This window comes from Cygnus atratus, chromosome 10 (genome assembly GCF_013377495.2).
Source record: "Cygnus atratus isolate AKBS03 ecotype Queensland, Australia chromosome 10, CAtr_DNAZoo_HiC_assembly, whole genome shotgun sequence".
Classification (NCBI taxonomy): Eukaryota; Metazoa; Chordata; class Aves; order Anseriformes; family Anatidae; genus Cygnus; species Cygnus atratus.
Window position 1 is genome coordinate 15,081,607 of NC_066371.1, and position 19,626 is coordinate 15,101,232.

Sequence of the window (19,626 nt, forward strand, 5' to 3'; positions counted from 1 at the left end):
AGAGTTCACTCTGCCACCTGCAAATGAGCTCCAATGCTGAAAAATACAACCCATATGCAGACGTCTGAAAACATGTTGGAAGTAGAAGCTTTCCTTTTTGCCATGCTTCCCACAAGGACAAAGGTAACAAGAGAAATGTCCCCGCAGCCACCACAGTTTCTGAAGGCACTCATCTGACCTTTATTTGCAGGAATGTGCTTGCTTTTTTTTTTTTTTTTCTCTCTAAATTGCTTCCTGCAGAACATGCAGAGACACAGAACATTACTTCCAAGGGTATAAAGGGATTTGCTGCCAAAAATAGCTCATGTGATCACTAGCTTTCAGTGTAAAGCCAACACCACAAGGGAAGGAAATGGCTGAAGAAGTCCAGAGAAAGGCAAACTCTGCAGGGAGCACTCTTACTGTCCTGCCATTGCAGAGCAAGCTGCCTCTCTGCCTCACCAGCGTAAGGCTGGCTAAGGTCTTGGCAGAGTCTTCACTGTAGTTGGGCCACGTTGGTTCCTACCCAGATCACATCCTGATCCAAAACAGCTCCAATATGGATCAAAACAGCTGTACTTTCGTGCCATGCACCCCAACAGCATCATCCCTCCTGCGCCCTCTTCCAGATATACCCACTCACCTCCTACTCTTCTTGGACTGTGGATAAAGATCCTTGAGTGTGGTACAAAATTAAAATTTGCAGTTTTCTTAAAGATTTTTTTTTCTACTGGCACATTTTGAACATGCACACCAGCAGTGCTGTGACAGCCACTGTTGTGCTGAGTATCAAAAGTTTACAGGAAATGGTATAGGAAAGACTGCTGAATCAGCCTCATGGCCAGAGGAGCTGCAAGCCCTTCCCTGCAGGTACCGACGCACACAAACACAGAGCTCAGTCCAGCTTCTGCTCTGGGTCTCAGACACTCCTTGTTGGAAAACATCCTCATGCAAGTCGTTAAGACTGAGAGCATCTTAAGTGACATTAGTGATGGGCACATTCAAATCCACATAGACACACAGAACTTGTACAATTGACACACCATTCTCTACCACAATATTCCAGCTACTTTTTAAACATAAAGTACAATCCAACTGTAAGATTACACAATACGACTGTTTTTATAGATTAATTACAATGGTGCAAAGTAAGTGCAGGCTACTATCAAAATACAACCAAAGCAAAGAGCTGGTGTCATTCTACGTGTAATTTTTTTGCAAGGAAGTAGTAGGTAACAGGGTCTGCTTTCTGCATATGGAAACATTATAAAAGTTTTCATGCATACAATGCAGTAGCTATAAGCAAAAACTTTTCCCAGTTAACAGGAAAAAGGGTTTAGCAGAGGCAGAGACTGAAGCAAGAACTCTTAAATCTCTGCCCAGTGTCTTAAATACATGACAAGTTCAAATTGCAAAGGTCCATAGTGATTATTTGTCCTCATTTCATATACTTTTAATGCAAAGATAATCTTTTTAATATAATTTTAAAATGCAGTAGAGACAGATGAAAGCAAATCTTAGTTTCGATTTTATATGAAAAAAGCTTTTTCAATAAAGCAAATCTTAATTTCAATTTTATACGAAAAATGCTTTTTCAATATTTATCTTATTATTCTTTTGTAAGATACAACTGAAAAAGAGCTCATTTTCTGTGAAGGGAGCGATCTTAGTCATGAAATTAGAATTCTCTACTTATCCAAACACTGTAAAAGCATCACTGCAAGGTCTGTATCTGACTTGTGCATAGCTATTAGCTACTTTTAAAGGCATGCTTATCAGGAGCTGAAAACAGAACAAATAGCCTTTTTTCTTTTTAAAAAAGCCTCGCTGTTTTAGGAAGCATAATCATGGAAAAAGATTTTTTTAAAGTATTTATTCTACTGTCTCATAAAACAGAAGAAATAAGAATGCCTGCATACCTGTGGGTTTCCAAGGTTGTCAGTGCCGGTTTTTTCCCTTAGCGTGTTAACAATATGCATAATGCCATTGGCTGCTGGTAGGTTTGACTGCAAAACACTGTACAGTTGTCCCACCACATCTTGATATTGAAATGATTTGATGTATGCCTGGATAATAACACAAGGTTATTTTAATGTATATCCATGGTATCACAATAGATCTATAAACCCTTGTTTCCTTCAGTGCTCTCCATCTATGGGTCAGCAAGGTGAATGCACAACCGGGTCTACTCTGGAAAAAGTAAATTTAAGGGGTGGTCTCACTGTGGAATAAACATCTCGCTTCTAAATGAATTTGGATAATATTTCCATCCTGGGGTACTTTTAAGTCTTACTACAGCTTAAAGACCTAGTCTGGGACAGTCAGCTCTAGGTTTAAGTTTGCCTGAATGTGAACAATGCTTGATCCCAGCGTGGATCACAGAAGGCTGCACTGACTGTTAAGATGCTGCATCAATCTGTCAAGCACTAGGAGAAAGACATGCTGCTTCCTGGGCACCAGAATACAGAATTTGGAGACAATCTTGAAACTTCAGCTCTGATTGCAGATTTCATTAGCTCCTAATGCAACTAGGACTCATCACAGCAAAGCCTAAATAGTCAGTCTCACTGAATTACAAGGCATGCATCTGGTCCTTCCATACTGAACACAGCCATGCACTGAAGCGGGGTGTATGGAGGTGTACAAAGTGTAACTTATAAACTAAGCATCAAGGTATTGGCGTTGCAACCATAATCCAAGTGCAGGCAAGCACAGCTTCTCTGTGCTTTTCGTTTACCATGCGCATTTTTTTTTAACTGCTCCTCCCTGCCCTGAACTTCAGCTCACATCACTGAGGAGTCTGGCTGAAACAAAGGAAGGGGAGGGCAGGCATCCCAGATCAAAAGACTCCTGAGTAAACAAACAGAAAATAAATTTTAAAAGAGCATCGATAAACCCAGTTCGGAATCCCCGGCTCCAAATAGTGCTTTTTCCTTTTGATGCATGTAGGGTGCATGTAGTATGACCTAGACCTCCAGGCCAAGGCTGGATCCGCAGAGAGGAAACATACAGCTCTCTCAGGGCCAGCTGTGAGAATGCAAGCAGGAAAAGTGCAGGATGGAGAGAGAACAGTGGATGCTGGAAAACGTGTGTCAACTGAAAGAGTGAAAAGGGAAAAACAGCCTTCCATATCATAAAATAGCGATGAAAAACTCTTTGCTAGGATAAGAAAAATAAAATAGATAGAGGGGAAAAGGGCAATTGGAAGAGAAAATATTCAGCGCGTAGCTGTGTCTGAGAACATGACCTCCAAGGAGAAGCATTCAGTCTAAAGAGAGACTTTGCTGCCTCTTCCACATCAGCCGCAAGGATACTGCAGTTGCTAACTGTGCATGGAAAAGGTATCTTCTCCGGCATACACATGCAGACCAAGGAAAGACTGTTACCAAGCTTAGGAATAAGATTCTGCCTAATTGGTTATCTACTGGGCAGGAGAAACAGTTGCTTGGCTGTCTGTCCTTAAATCACCTTGCTTTGGATCCCACAAAGGATCTTGCCGGGAGACAGCAGCTTTTCTAGTCTGTGCAATGAGCTGATAAAAGAGCAACCTCTAGAACCGGAACAACTGGAAACTACATCAATGCTCAATATATTCTGTTGCTCAGAGAGCACAGTTATGACTTTACAGCCTTTTCTTCCCATCTGCCTTTTTCTTTTACCCCAGGACCATTAGGACACATCACAGAATCTGTCTGAGAGCACGGTCCACAACCAACCAAGGAATCTACTGCAATATGGTTGAAGCCAATCTTTCTCTCAGATGTGCCCCACAATGCCACATCCACCTTAATATGAAAATTATACTTCGCAACTCAAAGCTAAGGAAATGCAAGGAAGAGCAATAAAAAGCAGTTTAATATCATATCTCTATACACCTGTCTGTACACATCTCAAGTGGATGGTAAGAACCAAGGAGCAGAGAAGTGACTATTTAAAACTAGACAAATCATTGTAGAATATGTAGCAAAAGAACAGTTTTGCACTGGAAAGGAGATTATAACCTAAGAAATCTGCTACATCTCTGTCTCTTAAAACTTCATGATTCTTTTTGAGAAGTGGAAATGAAATCCTGTTCTGGTCACAGGTAGTCTGATAAGAGGAAAACGGTTTTCTCATTAAGAAAGCACATGAAGGAAACTACGCTCAAGCTCTGGTCAGTCCTACATGAAAGCAGCAGTCCACGACTTCAGTTCAGGATATCATTTACCTGGTTGCTGAATGTCAGCTTATGTCCTGACAAGGTCCACATCGTCTTGGCTTTTACCATGTCTTCTATCAAATGCAGACCAGGAACAATGTGCATTCTGCACAAATGCTCAGCAGTGGTATCCTTTGGGGAGTAAAGGCCAAATAAAGAAGATAAATGACATGCTCTTTCAAAAACCTCATTTTATGAAAGATCCACAACATTACCATAACAGAAATTCTAGGTATATAATATTGAGCTTCCCTCTTCATTTTGGTTCACTGCAGAAACACTGTGGCAAATCTTTTGCTTCTGTGTACACACAGAAACACAGGGAGACTGATTCATTTGAAAGTGACTTTAGAAGAATCCCCTAAAGATAAACCTATTGGACCTGGACAATTTTAAAACTATCCCTGCATACTTGAGGTAACAAAACTTGCCTAAGCTCCCCATAGACAATCTTTGTTTATGTTTGGCCATGTAGGTGGCGTAAGCTGCTGAATTTACATTTAGTTTCTTGTTTTCTGGGTTTTCCGTCACTGGTGATTCTTTAAGACAATCATCTATCAATACTGATCTAGGTGGAACTGATACAACTGATAGAAAAACTACAGCAAATGAACAGAGCTTAATTAAAAAATACATAAAATAAAAATATGACCTGTAGGACATACTTGTTGAAGCCCAGAACTCTCAAACTCTTGACCTAACTCCCATATCAGTTTTCTACAGCCCTGTCATCCTTGCTGCCCCATTAGTATAATGAGCCCTTCCTAAGAAGTTGACACCATTCCCACATCTAGGGCCATACCAAGGAATAGGCCCAAATCCAGTACTTTAATGCAAATCTCATCCCCTTTTGAAAACCCCACGCTCAAGCAGTGAAAAGCCCCCTAAGGTTTTGAGAATAGTCACACACCAGAGGTTGGATCTTTAAATAAGAATGGCCAGAAGAACTTAAACTTTTTGAAGTTATATACTCTGACATTAAAAACAACAAACACACTCTGTCAATAGCAGAGAGGGAGGTTTTAAAAATAACACAAGGGATGTAACAACCTCTGTGAGACTGCAACAACCAGACAATGAGCAGTCTTTGCAAGAGATTGCTTCTATAAATATTCTCTTATGTGTCAATCGGTTTTTATAGGCCACAGAACTCAGGCAGGAATGAATCATAAGATAGCAAAGATTTGCTAAAAGCAAGCAAACTTACATTAAATTCCATTCTATCATTAACTGGAAGAAGGGACGGCACAAAGACCGTGAAAGGCCCGTATTTCGTCAGCAACACTGAACAACCAGAAGCTGTAAAAAGAGTGACAACATGAAGCAGCTATTTGCCATATGGCTTAACTCTGGCAATAATTATTCTTTGTGTTAACAGCACAATTACATCTAAACATCTTCAACCTGATGCATGTAACTAGTACTTGTTTATGTTGGACCACAGTGCACGGGATAAAGCCCCTCCATCTCTATAATGGCCACCCACATGCGTGAGCTGGCAGGGAGGCTGTATTTTGGCTTAGCAGACCAATCTGACTGTAGGAGGATCCATGGCACACCAGCCTCGAGCACCACTCATAGAAAACTCAATGACAGCTGAAAGATTGCTGAGCCTTCAACACAGTGCAGGTGGAGGAACACTGGTATTTTGAGACAGACAGGTTTAAATCACACCCTCAATGCATGCTTTCCTTTTTTTTGTGGATGTGGCACATCTTTCGCTGGGACTGTCAAATACATAATGCTCATCCACACTGTTCTCTGCAACAATGTCCTCAATTCACGAGCCAGAACTGGCAATATGAGTTCAGAGATGTGATGTGTTTGATTTTGAAGGCCACAGTCATACATTGTGAAATGTCTATTATGATGAGAGGCTTTTAGTCTTTTGATGACACACTTTTCTCCCCACCTCTGCTTCATTCCCCAAACAAATTCAAAAGAGAGTTACCAAACATTTTCCTGGCGACGTTCAATTTCCTAATAAACATTCCTCGTGAATTATGCTGATTAATCTCACTCATGAGATCTTTATAGCAATTTCTCCCATCTGCAATCTCCCCTTCTTTACACACACAGCTAGATACAACAATAACAACATAATAAACATAACATTATAAACATTAACACTAAACATAAGAAATCATTATAAAGCAGTCCTCCACACTTTTGACATGTTTGAGTAGGACAACATCAGTATCTACAGATGAAAGATTAATTGCGACTTTAAGGTGTATTTAAGAGCCTAGTAGCTGCTGCCTAATCTAAATGACAGGAAAAAGATACACACTTCTGGAGTGCAAGCAACTTTGATCCTAAGCAAAAAGAAGGAAGACACTTTCTCAGATACAGTCAACAAAAGGATTGTCTGTTTTAGAGTTCAGGGTACAGAAAGCCACAATACATGTACTGATGCCTAAATAAGTATTCAGCCAGTATCACTCATTAAAACATCTGAAAATTTGAGGTAATGCATAAAAAACACAGGTCTCAGTGAAAATATAGCAATCAGCTCCTATGTGAGCCCTCAGCTTCAGTGGGAAGTACCAGCTCCCGCACATCAGTTAGCTATAGTTTATCCTAGAACTAATGAGGGCCCCAGACATGCTAATGACTTTTGCAGAAAAGCTTATCTACATGTGAAAATCTCCATCCTGATTCACACGGACTTATAGTCATTACTCAGACACTACTTAAGGTCACTGGCTGATAAACACGTTTTTTCCTGTTTGGGTTTTGTCCAAGTATCAGCTCTGGTCTTTCTGGTTCAGGGATGCAAAGACATACGGCACAGGGGAGGTATCTGACATTACTCCAGCCACAGAGGGCTGCGTGCCAGCTGCTGGGGAACAGATATGCTAAAGGCAGGGATTGTGTGGAACACTGAGTCCTGCACTTTGTTGGCATGTCTTCAAAGGGGGAAGCCACTGTGTTTCAGTTCTGGCCTGGAGCACACAATGAGCAGGTGGATGCTAACAATTTTAGCAGCACTGGAGAAGGAACGGCCAAGGAGATGGGACTGCTCTTTTCCTCTTCAGTCTCTCAGACAAACTTCAGCTTTTTTTGCTATTAAAAAATCCTCAGTGAAGCTCTCTCTGGTGTTTAGGAGACCAAAAATTATCCTAGATCTGGCAATACTTCTCATCTGCAGGGCATCAACTTCTAAATGTTTTGCTCAAGAAAACTAAATAAGGTCTGGTGTTTTTTCCTTCAGCTCCCCCCTTCCCTGTCATTCTGCAACAGTAGTTCACCTCTGGCTTACAGGCCTGAGAGGCAGGAGAGCCAAAGACTTAGCCCTCCCAACCAAAGGAATTCCTTAGATAACCAAACAAGAGTCAGACATCTCCGTTTTGGTGATTGATTATAAACTAATAATATCCACTAACTTGGGGAGCTACATCTCCAGTTCACAACACAAAAGACCCTGCTGCTCCAGATTTAAAGCATCTTGTAGCCCACATGATGAGATTTACACTAGCTGATGTAGAACTCCTTACTTTCAATGGACTTATTAAAAACAGGCTCTTACCAAAAGGGGACTCTAGCCCATTCTTCTCATTTAGTTCCCTGTTTCTTCAAAGTTTACCTCATTCAAAATCATTTTCCATTCTAGCTGCAGAATAAGCTTTAAAAGCAATCCTTAAAGTGGCTCACCTAGGATTCCCATGGGAGTTAATTTCACACGTGGAAGACACGTCGCAAAAATACTTCCGGCAGTCATTGGGAAACAGGTAACACTCTGATGCAGATCTCCTATTCATCCCAGGCTTGCAAACACAGGATGCCTAGCAGAAGACAAAGCGGTGATTATAGCTGCATTCGTCATATTTTACTCAACAGGTTATCCCACAAAAGAGGTGCCAGGTTGCAAAATCTAAGGTGAGGAGAGCAGACGTGAGCAATCCAGTGAATGGCTCATTTGAAGAAGTTCCCACCTGGCCACTCTCAGACCCTTACAGGTTGCTGACGTGCTGCTGTCACCCTTACCTCTCCTGGACGTTTGTAAATGCAAATTGTAGAGTTTTCTGAACAGCCTCCATTGTTGTCAACACAGGGGTTTATGGGCTGACAAATCTTCCCATCTCCTTGAAATCCTTCTTTGCAGGTACATTGATACTTTTCTGGTCTAAGAACATTACATACAGCAAAGGGGGAGCAAGGAGAAGATGCACAAGGATTCTGAGCTGCAAATAAAGAGATGAGAGGTTGAAGAGTATCCAAATTTCTGTTTTCAGTAGAGCACTTACTGTAGCATAGCAGAATGCCAAAGGCCTGAAGAGAATAAGGAATTTATTCTATTAAATTGCTACAGTTTCCCAGAAAATAAAATAATTTCAGACAGCAGACAGTTTGTTTTTCTTTGATCCAAGGAATTTGGATGACACATTCTTCATATTACTTCAGCAACACAAATATAAGGGACAGAAAGAAGATGCTTGTCTTTACTTCCGAATTTCCATCATGTCTGAGGATATCTGAAAGTGGTGCTTGGTCAGCAAGAACTGCAAAAAGCCAGTGAAAATAGAGCTATCCATTGCTAGCTAATCACATGCATCTTATTGACTTTCTTTTAGCAAAAGCAATTCAAAACCTTACATCTGAAATCAGTGAAGAAACCCTCTAATTACATACCTTTGCTCAAACCCTCTAATTACATACCTTTACTCATCACTTATACTGGCACAGACTCACTGATATCCCACTGTCACAGTTATGCTGTACATTCATACAGGCAAATACTGGATGGCATCTGCAACTGTAACTCATTTCTTGCTTACAGGACCAAGTGAGAGGAGAACAAACACCTTAGGTATTAATCTTAGAAGGATTCCCCAAAAAAACAGGCTTTTATGCTTCCGCAGTGAGGAAGACACCGTATTCATGGTGATCAAGTTCGTCCAGAGATGCCAGAGAAAGATTTCTCTTTGGAAGGTCCTAAACAGAGGACTATTTAGGGCCACAGAGAAATTTCTCACCTAAGCAAGTGCTGCCGCTTTTTCTGTATCCCTGCTTGCAGTCACACACCGCTGTCCCATCCTTTACTGTGCATTCACTGTTGGCCTCACACATCACGCCTTTGCAAAGGGGAAGCTCTGGAATCACACAGCAAAGAGAGTTTCCTTTTGAGCAAGAAGGGCAGTGCAAGAAGATACAACTTCCCTTACAAAAGGCATGGAAATGAAGGCAAGTGTTGTTTCCAGAGACCCCAGCCAGCACAAAAGCCAGGGAAAGTAAGCATGACAGACTTGCAGGCTAGGTAGTCAGGTCACACAAGACTTAGAGGGAAGGGAGGATCTACCCTGTTTCCAGAGAAATCCCAGCTGGTTTTGGGACACATGCATCCATATCATAGTTTAGCTCTAACAGCTCCTCTCCAGCTACCAATTTATTTACCTTGGTCACACCTGAGGCCAGTGTAACCTCCATAGCAAGTGCAGCTTCCATTCCCAGTGACGCCGCTGTTGCATTCCCCGTGCACACAGTCACACACTGAAAGGAAAGGCCAGACAAACAAGACCTTCAGTGACAAGGCAGCATGAAGAGCTCCAGACATACACTGGCCAACTGCCCTGGGATTTGGCACCCCGATTGCCCACTAATAATCCACAGCAAGCATAACTCATTTTAAAAATAAGGTCATTCTGGTCAGAGCTCACAGAGAGCTCTTCAAGTCCTGTGCTGAAGAAAGACAAAGTGCTGCTCTGTAAGATCAGCCCCAAATGCAACATCTGGACCAGCTTTTCAGACTTAACTTCCCACTCCTCCAAGTCTATTGCAGCCAATGTGGAAGGATGCGGTATTATAAGGCTCTACCACATCTGTGATGCCAGCATCGGTGTCATTCTGTAAGCACAAGCACTGAGATCACACCCATCTCACCTTTGTGGATACAAGAGAACCAGGAGTTGGAAAGAAATGGCTTCTTTATGACCAGGCCGCACTGGTCATAAATTGCTTCAAAATATGACATATGTGAGAAGCAGTATTGTGGGTATTAATGTGTAGGAAGGGCAATAAAGAGGAAGCTGAGAGACTACTGGAGCGGTGACAGGAGTCTTGCAAACAGTTGGGAAATTAGGCTGGGTTGCTTCAGGGCAGGTGGGTTGTAGGTAACAGCCTGGCTGAAAAGAGAGAGGAAACCGGGAAAGCCATGGTAATGGGAGAGGGAGACTTTACAAAAGGAAAAAATGGATTGATTTGAGTGAAAGACTGAGAATCATTTGTCTAATGGGACAGTGGAGAAGGGCAGAAAGACAAAATGCCCAGATACTTGCTATTAAACGCTGTCAGATGCCATCCCCTCCTCCTCTCCAGCACCCTTCGTCACTCAGCCTCCCCCTCTGCTTTCCTTGCTCTCAGGTATTTTTGTGCAGGTTTCACCTGAAATTACTCTTCCTTACCTGACTGACAGTCTGGGCCAAAACGATTTTCATCTCGACAATTCTGGCAGGCAAAACCACTGTATTGCTCCTAGAAGGGCCCCAAAAAGTCCCAGATGTTATTTTTCTATACCATTTCATTGTTCTAAACATTGTCATAGTTCAAAGTATCTCCCCATCTCTGATTTTCTCTGACAACTGAAGCAATACATTAAAGAAAATTGATCTGCTCAGTGCTCTAGTACTATCACCCAGCCCTCCCAGCAGAGGGGTACACCAACACACAGAGAGCATGCAAAATGCCAGCAAAACCCAGGTGGGCACTGAGGAAACCATGTCCTGTTTGCAGACAAGAATGTAACAGCTGGCTTACGATCTCTCTGAAAAAGGAAGTTGTAATTCACTAGCACCAATGGGATGTTTGACATTGATTTTATAAGGCTTGGGGACCTTAAACATGTATTTTAATTGATATGGAGTGTCTTTGAGTTAAGTCCAAAATCAGATGTGCCCAAGAGGTAGGACTTATCCATTAATTAAGGATAACAATGCCATTAATTAAGGATACTGTAAAAACACACTGTTCATAAGAAGAAGTTTCAAATCTGACACTGGTCTGTTAAGGTAAGATGATAATTTTAGAAACACTGCTTTATATGAGTCACGTGCAGCAGTTGTTGGTACTTTTGTTGTATTAAGTCTAGAGCTGTAATGAAAATAATAATTCTTGTTTTAGTCTTTCTTGCTTTTCCTGGGAGAGGAAGGGTCTGACTGCTAAGGTGCAGCAGCAGCTGGGAAGTGTATCTTTCAGGTCTGGTAAAGGTACAGCTCATTAAACGGATCTCAGGGCTTCTTGCAGCCACAGACAGACACTGATTATTTCAACTGATCAGAGGGTTAAATCCATGCAATTCTTTCTTCACTTCTTCCTAGACATCCTTCCCAACTCCATAGCCCCACCAACAGTGTCTTAGTGCTGCTGCAGACTACACCAATACTCTAATTAAACCACAGGCACTGATGCTGGAATGAAAGACCCTGCTAATGACCTTCCAGGCAGAAGGCTGGTCTTCATCCAAAGCTTCTGCACAGACACTGTACAAAAGCATATCACCCTCTGACAAAAGCATATCACCCTCAGACCAAATCATACACTGACCTTGCAGATGCAGGTTCCGTTCTGCTGTATACCATCCAAGCATGTCCCATGGCCACTGCAGGGATTTTCGGAGCCTCCTGGACATTCTAGCAGGTAAGAGGCCAGGCAAGATTAGGCAGAAAAAACAGCACTGCATCCCTCTTTTTATCACCTTTTCCTACAGGCATTCCAGCTGTGTGAAAGCAATGGCTTCTTAACCAGCAAAGTCCCTGCCTACTTATCCGTTAGAGCTAAAACTGGCCCAGAGCTGGTGAAGATGGCAATGAGTAAGACCAAGGAGAAACATGGCTGCCTTCTAAGGAAAGCCTTTTAATAAAGGTCTAACGAAAATTCCACTGGTCCATAACTAACCACATTTCAGCAAAGCCACTGAAACATGTTTTGAGATGGAGCCACTCTTGCAATCATCAGCAAGAGGCAGCACCAAACATCTGAGGACGGTTCTGAAGCTCGGGACAGATAGGAGCCTGCTTTTCAAAGACACTGAGCATTTTGGCTTTTTGTAACTTCTTGAAGGGCTCTGAATGTGCTCAAACAAGCATGGTCCACACATCTTTGGAGAGAGGTACCTCCAAATTCTAGGGATTATATCTGAAAATTTTAGGCATAGAATTGCCAATTGATTATTCAAAGCACTTTATGTGAAAACAGGCCCAATTGCTCAAACAACCTCTCATTTTCTGCTGGACTGGATAATGTTTGGCCATATTCCAGTCACTGGTCAATTGTATGAAAAGTGTTCATCTTAGAAGATAAACTTTCTGGATTTTAGATTTTTGGCTTTTGGATTTTTGAGAGAAGACCAAGAAAAACTGAATGTTTTCAAATTTTCGTTACTTGGCTTAAATCTAAATAGGAGCTTTGGGAGGGTTATTTGCATGTTGGGTTGGAAGTGCTGAGTATTTTCTGTGACTGAACCTCTGACTAACTCCAGACTATATAAAAGCACACATGGCACATGCACTCCAGACCAGAGGGACACCAGAAAGAAGTATCTTCCTCTTCCTTTGGAAACTTTCTTAAAGAGGAACAAAAACATCCCTTTCCAAAAGGTTCTTTTTAAAGAAGAGACTAAAGGAAGTTCCAACAAAGGGGGTTATGTTATGTGTTAAATATAAGAGGATTAAACCCATATGAAGCAAAGAGATTCCTTCCTCATTATCTTCTAAACATCCTGGGCAGATAATGGAGACCTTGTAAATGCTTAAAAAGCAGATGCAGAAATAACAAAAATCAATCAACTTAATGCATATTTAATGCTTCATGTTAAAACTGGTTTGATTTACTGAACAGAAGGCATTGTAAACAGACGAAAAACTTACCGTAGCACTCTGTACCCCAGAATCCTGGGCAGCACTTTTTCTCCTCAATTTCCTTCTTACATATGTGATAGCACCCTGGCTGGACAAGGGTATTTTCTCCTAATTTGACAGTGTATCTTAAAAAGAACAATCCAAGATCCATGATTACACCACAAAGATACCACATGCTTGTTGGAGGGGCTCTAAGCAAGCACACTGCAGCGCGCTGAACTCTGAACAGAAGGGCATTCATTCCCTCCCCTATAAATACACACAAGAGTTTGCACTCTAATTATGTCTCCCACAAGGATGCCCACTGATCTGTGCTCCTACGGCTGGTTCCGAGAATGTTGCCAGGGACTGGATATGAGACAGAGGAGGAGCATCTTTCTCCTTTTCAACCCTTCATCCATCGCCTTACACAGAGGCTAGGCCCCTGGTGGCAGTGTCTCTTGCTCTGTGTGTATGCTGTACAGAACTATTCTTTGGACTGTTCAACTACCACTACCACAGAGAGATAACAGGCAGAAAAGCTGCACGCGCTCACATTACTCTTGTACTTCATTTTATTTTTGGCACAACATCCTTCCCAAAAGGAACTTGGAAATCGCCTCAATAGCACTGCCCCTTTGAATTCAGTCTGACTCCTCTGTGTGTCTGTAATTACTGTAAAACTGCTACAGCTATTTTTAAAGTATTTATACAGAATAGTGAATTACAGAAAACAGTAGACAATGGAGCTATATATTAACTGTTAACATTCACTACTGAATAGATAGGCAAACAATAATCTAGTGTTTCATTTTCTAAAAAAACTTACTGGTAAATTCATTTTTCCTTCACCATTTTCCTATTAGAGCCAAGCTATAGAAATGCTCAACAGAATAAGAACAAGGAACACAAGAAAAAGTAACCTTCATAAAGAGAACTAGGAAGGTAAAAAGTTCAGAGGATTATTGCTGGAAGCTGAGAGGATATACAAGGGGAATTATTATATTCTTTCTCTAATAATTCACTAGCAAATTCCAGGTCTGAAATAGGTTCCTACAGAAGACAGAGCTCTGCTTAGTTGCTACAGCAGGATAAGCAAACTCAGTTTGTTCAGGGCAAGGCAGAGGTAATTATCAGGTAACTGGTTGTTTGTATACAGAACCCTATATGCAGCAAAAAGTCCAGGGGATTTGCAAGGAGACAAAATCAACAATAATAAGGGCCATACATTCATTTTTATGCATCTGAAAACAAAAGTCCTTGGATCTTTAGGGCTCAAAACCCACACATGTTCTCCTTAAGGCACATACATCACTCCTTGCATAGCAGAGGTAAACCAGATCTGCAACATGGTTAGGAAAGAGGTCTTACCTGCAGTCCCTCACCCCTAAGCCTTGCGTGGTCTTTGACCAACCTCTTGGACACAACGTTTTAGGCGCCACAGCACAAGCAGTACATGCTGTACTCATTGTAAACGTCATCTTGACATTGCATCTCATTGACTTCAGCTTAAAAAGAAAAAGTAGAATGAAAATAAGTCCATAACTAAACTGTTACCTTAGGCAGTCATCTTGCCAGCCTTTGATATCTTTATCCACACTGCACTGTTCTTTAGATTCCACGGGGGAGGGCAGTGACCAGTGTGGCTGCTCGGATGTACACCACACACTCATACATGCTAAAGCACTATGTTACGTTAATGCATGCTGCTCTGCCTGGATCTCAGCTACAAGGCAATAGGGCAAATCACAGCTAACTCATCTTTCCTGTTATTCACAGCAAAAATTCTAACCATTTCTAAAATAATTATAACCATGCACTGCTAATTTAAACTGATCTTTTGGAAATGTGTGGTAGTGGTATGCGAGGACAAACTCTAAACCAATAACCCTTGACAGAAGACACTGAATTAAAAGGCAGCACAGCATTTCTGTTTTCCATGCTGATGATACGATCCAGTTGTACTGGTTGTTTCTTCGCTGTTTCATGGGTTTGACAAATTTTATGTGTTGGTTCAGTCTATTTTCCAGAGACCAAGAGCTGCTCACACAAGTGCTTCTCATGGCAATTGCCTTTGAGAAGGTGCAGGGAGGGAGATTAAAAGAAGGGTGCTCTGCACTTCTCCAGCTACCTAGAGGTGGCCCTTGATGCTTTGGCCCAGGGTGGGAAGGACCCCATAAGTGCCAGCAAGAAGATCAGGTAGGAGACTTGGATAATTCATATGGCCGGTGATAAGTTCAGCACAAGTACTTCCACCTAACCAGAATAATTTCTCTTTAGGGGTTCAGACTTCCTCAAAGTGCTTTTCAATGCCTCTGTACCACCAACCCTGCTTCTCCAAATGAAATGCAACCAGAGAAGATGAGAAATACAGCCTCAGAGAGAATAACCATCACTGTATGCCAGCTTGTCATTGAAGCTCATGATTTTACCACAGATGGGTTTCCTTGAATCCCTAAACTCCTCAGGTCAAGCAACTGTGCAAAAAGACCATTGTTCATTTTAAAAAGAGAAAATGTTTGCTACTGATGATGACAGAGAAAAGCTGGAAGGTAGGAGCTCCGTTTGTCCCAAAAGGTCACCAACCGGAAAAGAAAACTCAACTCACTTCAACTATACCTCTTCAGGCACAGTATTTTTTAAAAATAAAAACACCAGATCGAATTTTGGGAGGAGGCCCTGATCTGGGATTTTTTTAAAGCCAATCCTGAAAAATGCTGTTAATGCAGCAGCTGTCGTGTGCCCAGAACTCCCTGTTCGGTATTCCCATCAGTAATCTCAGCCCAGCTCTGCTTCCTCTGGACCTAAGTAAGCCCAAACACATACGTTTGCTTCAGGGCAAGGGAGGAAGTCCACAGCTTCCCATCTTATCAACAGCTCAGGAAGGCCCTGCCAGAAGATAGCCAGCAGACCCCGTCAGGAAAACCTCATGAGAGATAACCCTCCGGTCCCAGCTCTGCACGGACATCTCCCCGGAACGGTTTCCTGACTCACGCCCAAGTTTCCTCTGCCTGGAGCTGTCAAGCTTTTCCTCTCTTCCTGAATTTGCTTTCTGCAGCCATCCATGCAAAGGCACTGCCCCATGAGCAAAGTGACTCGTGTCTGTGGTGGTGCCTCACGTGGATATTCATTCCTAGTTCTGCACCAGGGGCTTTCCTTACTGTACTTTAGCATCCACTCCCTTTGGAAGGACTCCCTTGCATTATGAAAAGCTCAAAAACAGTCTGAGATTCACCAGACCCAGCTGTCCATGTCCTGCAAGCCCCAGCTTTACTGAGTTTATCCAGCAGGACAGAGATCAGCATTGCTGTTCCTTATGTTTTTACCCTACTTACACACAGTGAAGTCAAAGGAGATTTCACCTCTTTCACAGAGCAAAACTGAGAAGACAGACAATACGGATGGGTAACTGGGGAGCTACAACTGGACTACCCTGCCTCAAAAGCCCAGCAGTGCCATTCACGGGACAGGGGAGAAGCAGATCCAACCAGTGGAATTAAGCACAAATGAGGACTCCAGATTAAAACTGGGCTTTTGAAAGGAGCCAGATGAATCCAGGCACATGTTTCTGACAGAATGGTGCATCTTGTTGGTCCCTTGCTGGTCCCATCAAATCCCAACCTTAACCTTCACTGAGACAATGCCTCAGAAAGAGAATGGGAAGATGTTCAAGGAAGAAACACAGGTGGATGTCTTCCCACAGGTTGTGGTATTAAAACTGTCAGAATTTCCCCACAAACCCTTATCAGGTGTCTGAGCCTCCCTATCTGTATAAGAAAAGACCACACAAACAGTAGAGCACAAAACATTAAATTAAAACCCTCCAATATTCTATTTCACCTTCACTTCCAGGCATCAGGAGTTGGCTGCCAGACACAGCTGGGCTGCTAAATGTGTTCTCTGCCACTGTGCTGAAGGAAGACACTGTTATTCACACATTAATCATTTTTTCTTCTCTTTCCTCCATTAATGTGGCCCCATTTCTAAACAGAGATGTACACTGGGAGAGAAGAAAGGCTGTCATTTCTTGCTGTTGGAATCTTTAATTGTTTGCAGTTCGTTTTCAGGATAAAACAGAGGCCTCTAAGGCAAGATAGCTATTGTGGAATACCCCCTACCCTACCTTCCTAGGACAACGTAAAGTTTAGGCAACTTCCCAGTAAGATCTTCCCCTTTTTATATGGAAATATGCTTGTGTCAGCAGCAACAGGCGGGAGGAAAGAGGAAGAAAACAGCTGTGTGGAAAATTAAAAAAAAAAAAGTCCATTCTTATTTGAGTGACAGAACTGATGAAGCAGTCATTTTCTGGAGTGTTTTGCTTCTTATGAAAGCAGAAGAGAAAATCAAGGGACATAAAAAATGCAATGGTTTGGATTCTCCAACTTTGGAGTGGATGAAAGGAAGACAGAAGTTTGAGCCAGAGGTGACTCTCGGGGCACAGCCTCGCAGAAAACAATGATGCACTGCTGCCTCGGGCTTATCTGTGACTGCTGTTTCTAAGTCTGGAGAAGCTGGAGAGGAAGCAGCAAGAGAGAATATCTGAGCCTGTGTTGCAGCAATATGCAATACCACCCGGTGTGCTGAGAGCTGGCAAGGTCCATTGTGGCTATGCCAGGGAAAGTGGGCAAACAGCCACTGTTCTGCTCAGATGATGTGAGCCTGGACTGTGCCATACTTTGGGTACAAAGCCACAGAAAAGGAAGCCTGGTGTTCTCAAACAGCTCCAAAAATAAAGGAGGATTTTAAAGCAGGAGACATCTAGCTGTAGCCAAAAGCAGTTAGGAACCAGGGTGCCTCTGCCCACATTGAACTCTGTCTTGCCAGGGCTGGACTGTGCTTTCTCCCTGCACTCTTTCACATGCATGTGCAGCAGCCGCTGCCTTCTGCACTCAGCTGAAGCTTCTGGATTCTGCATTCCTGAGCTTCTGGATGCTGCAGTGTTTCCTTCCCTCCACTCTCTCTGATGTAAACGTCCCTTACTTTTCAGGTGCTCATATTTCTCTTATTCCATTTCAACTTATTCCATTTCAAGAGAATAAGCTGGGGGGCCTTTTTTAAGGACTAGCTTCATTCTACTCATTTTCTCCCTTTATCATTTCCTCCCAAACCATAACACAAATTCTTTTGTAAGGCAAGACTTCAGGGATGAAAGAAAAACACATGTGGACGTCAGTGTTTGGCTCCAACAATCCTGGGAGCCAGTTCTGGAAACAGTCTTTATCTAGTGATTCACCACATTTCCAGAGCTTTTGCCCTTTACATAACAAGAGCTGTATACACATGCTTGGGTCATTATAGTTATGTACCTCCTCAAGAAGTTCTCAGTGACACTTTAGTTGAACGTTCCTGGACATACTAGCACTTTGCATTTGGCCAGGGAAGACACTGTTCAGCATGAGGATGAACAGTTTGGCTCAGAGATCACATAAGACAAAAGCACTCTTCTCCTTCCCCAGCCACTTCCATTCCTGCTCCATACCACCTGGGACTGGCCTCCTCCTGGCAGAAAATCTCTCATGGTTCTCACATCTGCTGCATCTTCCCCAGTCCATACAAAATGCAGATCAAAACACAGCCTGGAGATAACATCACAAAAACCAGCTACTACAAAATCTCTTTCTCCCTTAATGCCCCCTGCAAGGCTCCTGCAAGGTAATGGAGTCTTCTTGTGGAATCACTGCACTTCCATCACAACCAAATAAAGTGGCCATCCTAAAAATCGTCAAAGACTTCATTAGACCATTGTTTTTCCTTAACTCCCACTATACATTTTCAAATGTTTCTTCTCTTTCTCCAAAAAGAGGGAACCTTTTGGGGACAGAAATCTAAAAGAGGGTTATTTTTCCTAGATTAAATAAGCTGCTCCAGAGGTGATGCAAAACATTTCATGTCTCTGTGAGTGGGTAATCGTTACCTAATATACTATGAATTATAGCCTACAGAAAGTAGGACGACACAACCATGGAGCCAAGACCACAGATCTACAAATGCATCCTACGTTCTTCTAGATGCTAATCACAAGAACGGAGATGCTGGAATCAAAACAAAACCTTCCCACAGAAAGCGATCTGTACTCCTCGCTGGGGAGCTGCTAGGAAATGTACTTGAAAGAAATGTATTCTCCCTGTTGCAAAGCAACAATTTGATAAGATTTAAAAACTCTTTTTAGAAAACTCTCCTGGGGCACATAAGGACCTGTCCTGACAGATGCCAGAAATACTGAAAATAGTGGAAGACAAAGATCCCCAATCCTATCATATCACTACCTTTGCAATCAGTGCTGATCAGAAATGCAAACTGAACCTGATCTAAAATTCAAGCAGCTGGCTCCAACCTTAATTTTAGCTTTCCAGTTCAGATGCCACACGTGTCCTTCCACGAGCAGGGAAGATATTTGGCAGTCTTAAAATTTAGTTACGGATGTTATTCTGCACTTAACTAAATGTAAATGAAAAAGTGAGGTTTTGGGATAACATACAACCATCCAAATATGAAGAATTGTTCAATGAACATTTAAACAAAGACTCATAGACTTACCTTCTGACTCTGGCAGTCAGCTGTGGGAGTGAAGCATGCTGCTAAGAAGAAAAGCAGCAACCCAGGAGGATGCATTTTCAT

General features: G+C 42.3%; 1 protein-coding gene across 1 annotated transcript in view; it reads right to left on the reverse strand.

Moving 5' to 3' along the window:
* Nucleotides 1-19,626, reverse strand: part of STAB1 (stabilin 1) — a 57,218-nt gene extending 37,592 nt beyond the window's left edge. Inside the window, exons 1-13 of the mRNA XM_035546960.1 lie at nucleotides 19,546-19,626; nucleotides 14,380-14,516; nucleotides 13,039-13,154; nucleotides 11,717-11,802; nucleotides 10,579-10,648; nucleotides 9,572-9,667; nucleotides 9,154-9,270; nucleotides 8,165-8,361; nucleotides 7,832-7,962; nucleotides 6,129-6,256; nucleotides 5,385-5,476; nucleotides 4,187-4,309; nucleotides 1,899-2,045 (exon numbers count right to left, since the gene is read on the reverse strand). Of these exons, the coding sequence (XP_035402853.1) occupies nucleotides 1,899-2,045; nucleotides 4,187-4,309; nucleotides 5,385-5,476; nucleotides 6,129-6,256; nucleotides 7,832-7,962; nucleotides 8,165-8,361; nucleotides 9,154-9,270; nucleotides 9,572-9,667; nucleotides 10,579-10,648; nucleotides 11,717-11,802; nucleotides 13,039-13,154; nucleotides 14,380-14,516; nucleotides 19,546-19,626 (1,521 nt within the window). The remainder of the gene's footprint in view (nucleotides 1-1,898; nucleotides 2,046-4,186; nucleotides 4,310-5,384; nucleotides 5,477-6,128; nucleotides 6,257-7,831; nucleotides 7,963-8,164; nucleotides 8,362-9,153; nucleotides 9,271-9,571; nucleotides 9,668-10,578; nucleotides 10,649-11,716; nucleotides 11,803-13,038; nucleotides 13,155-14,379; nucleotides 14,517-19,545) is intronic.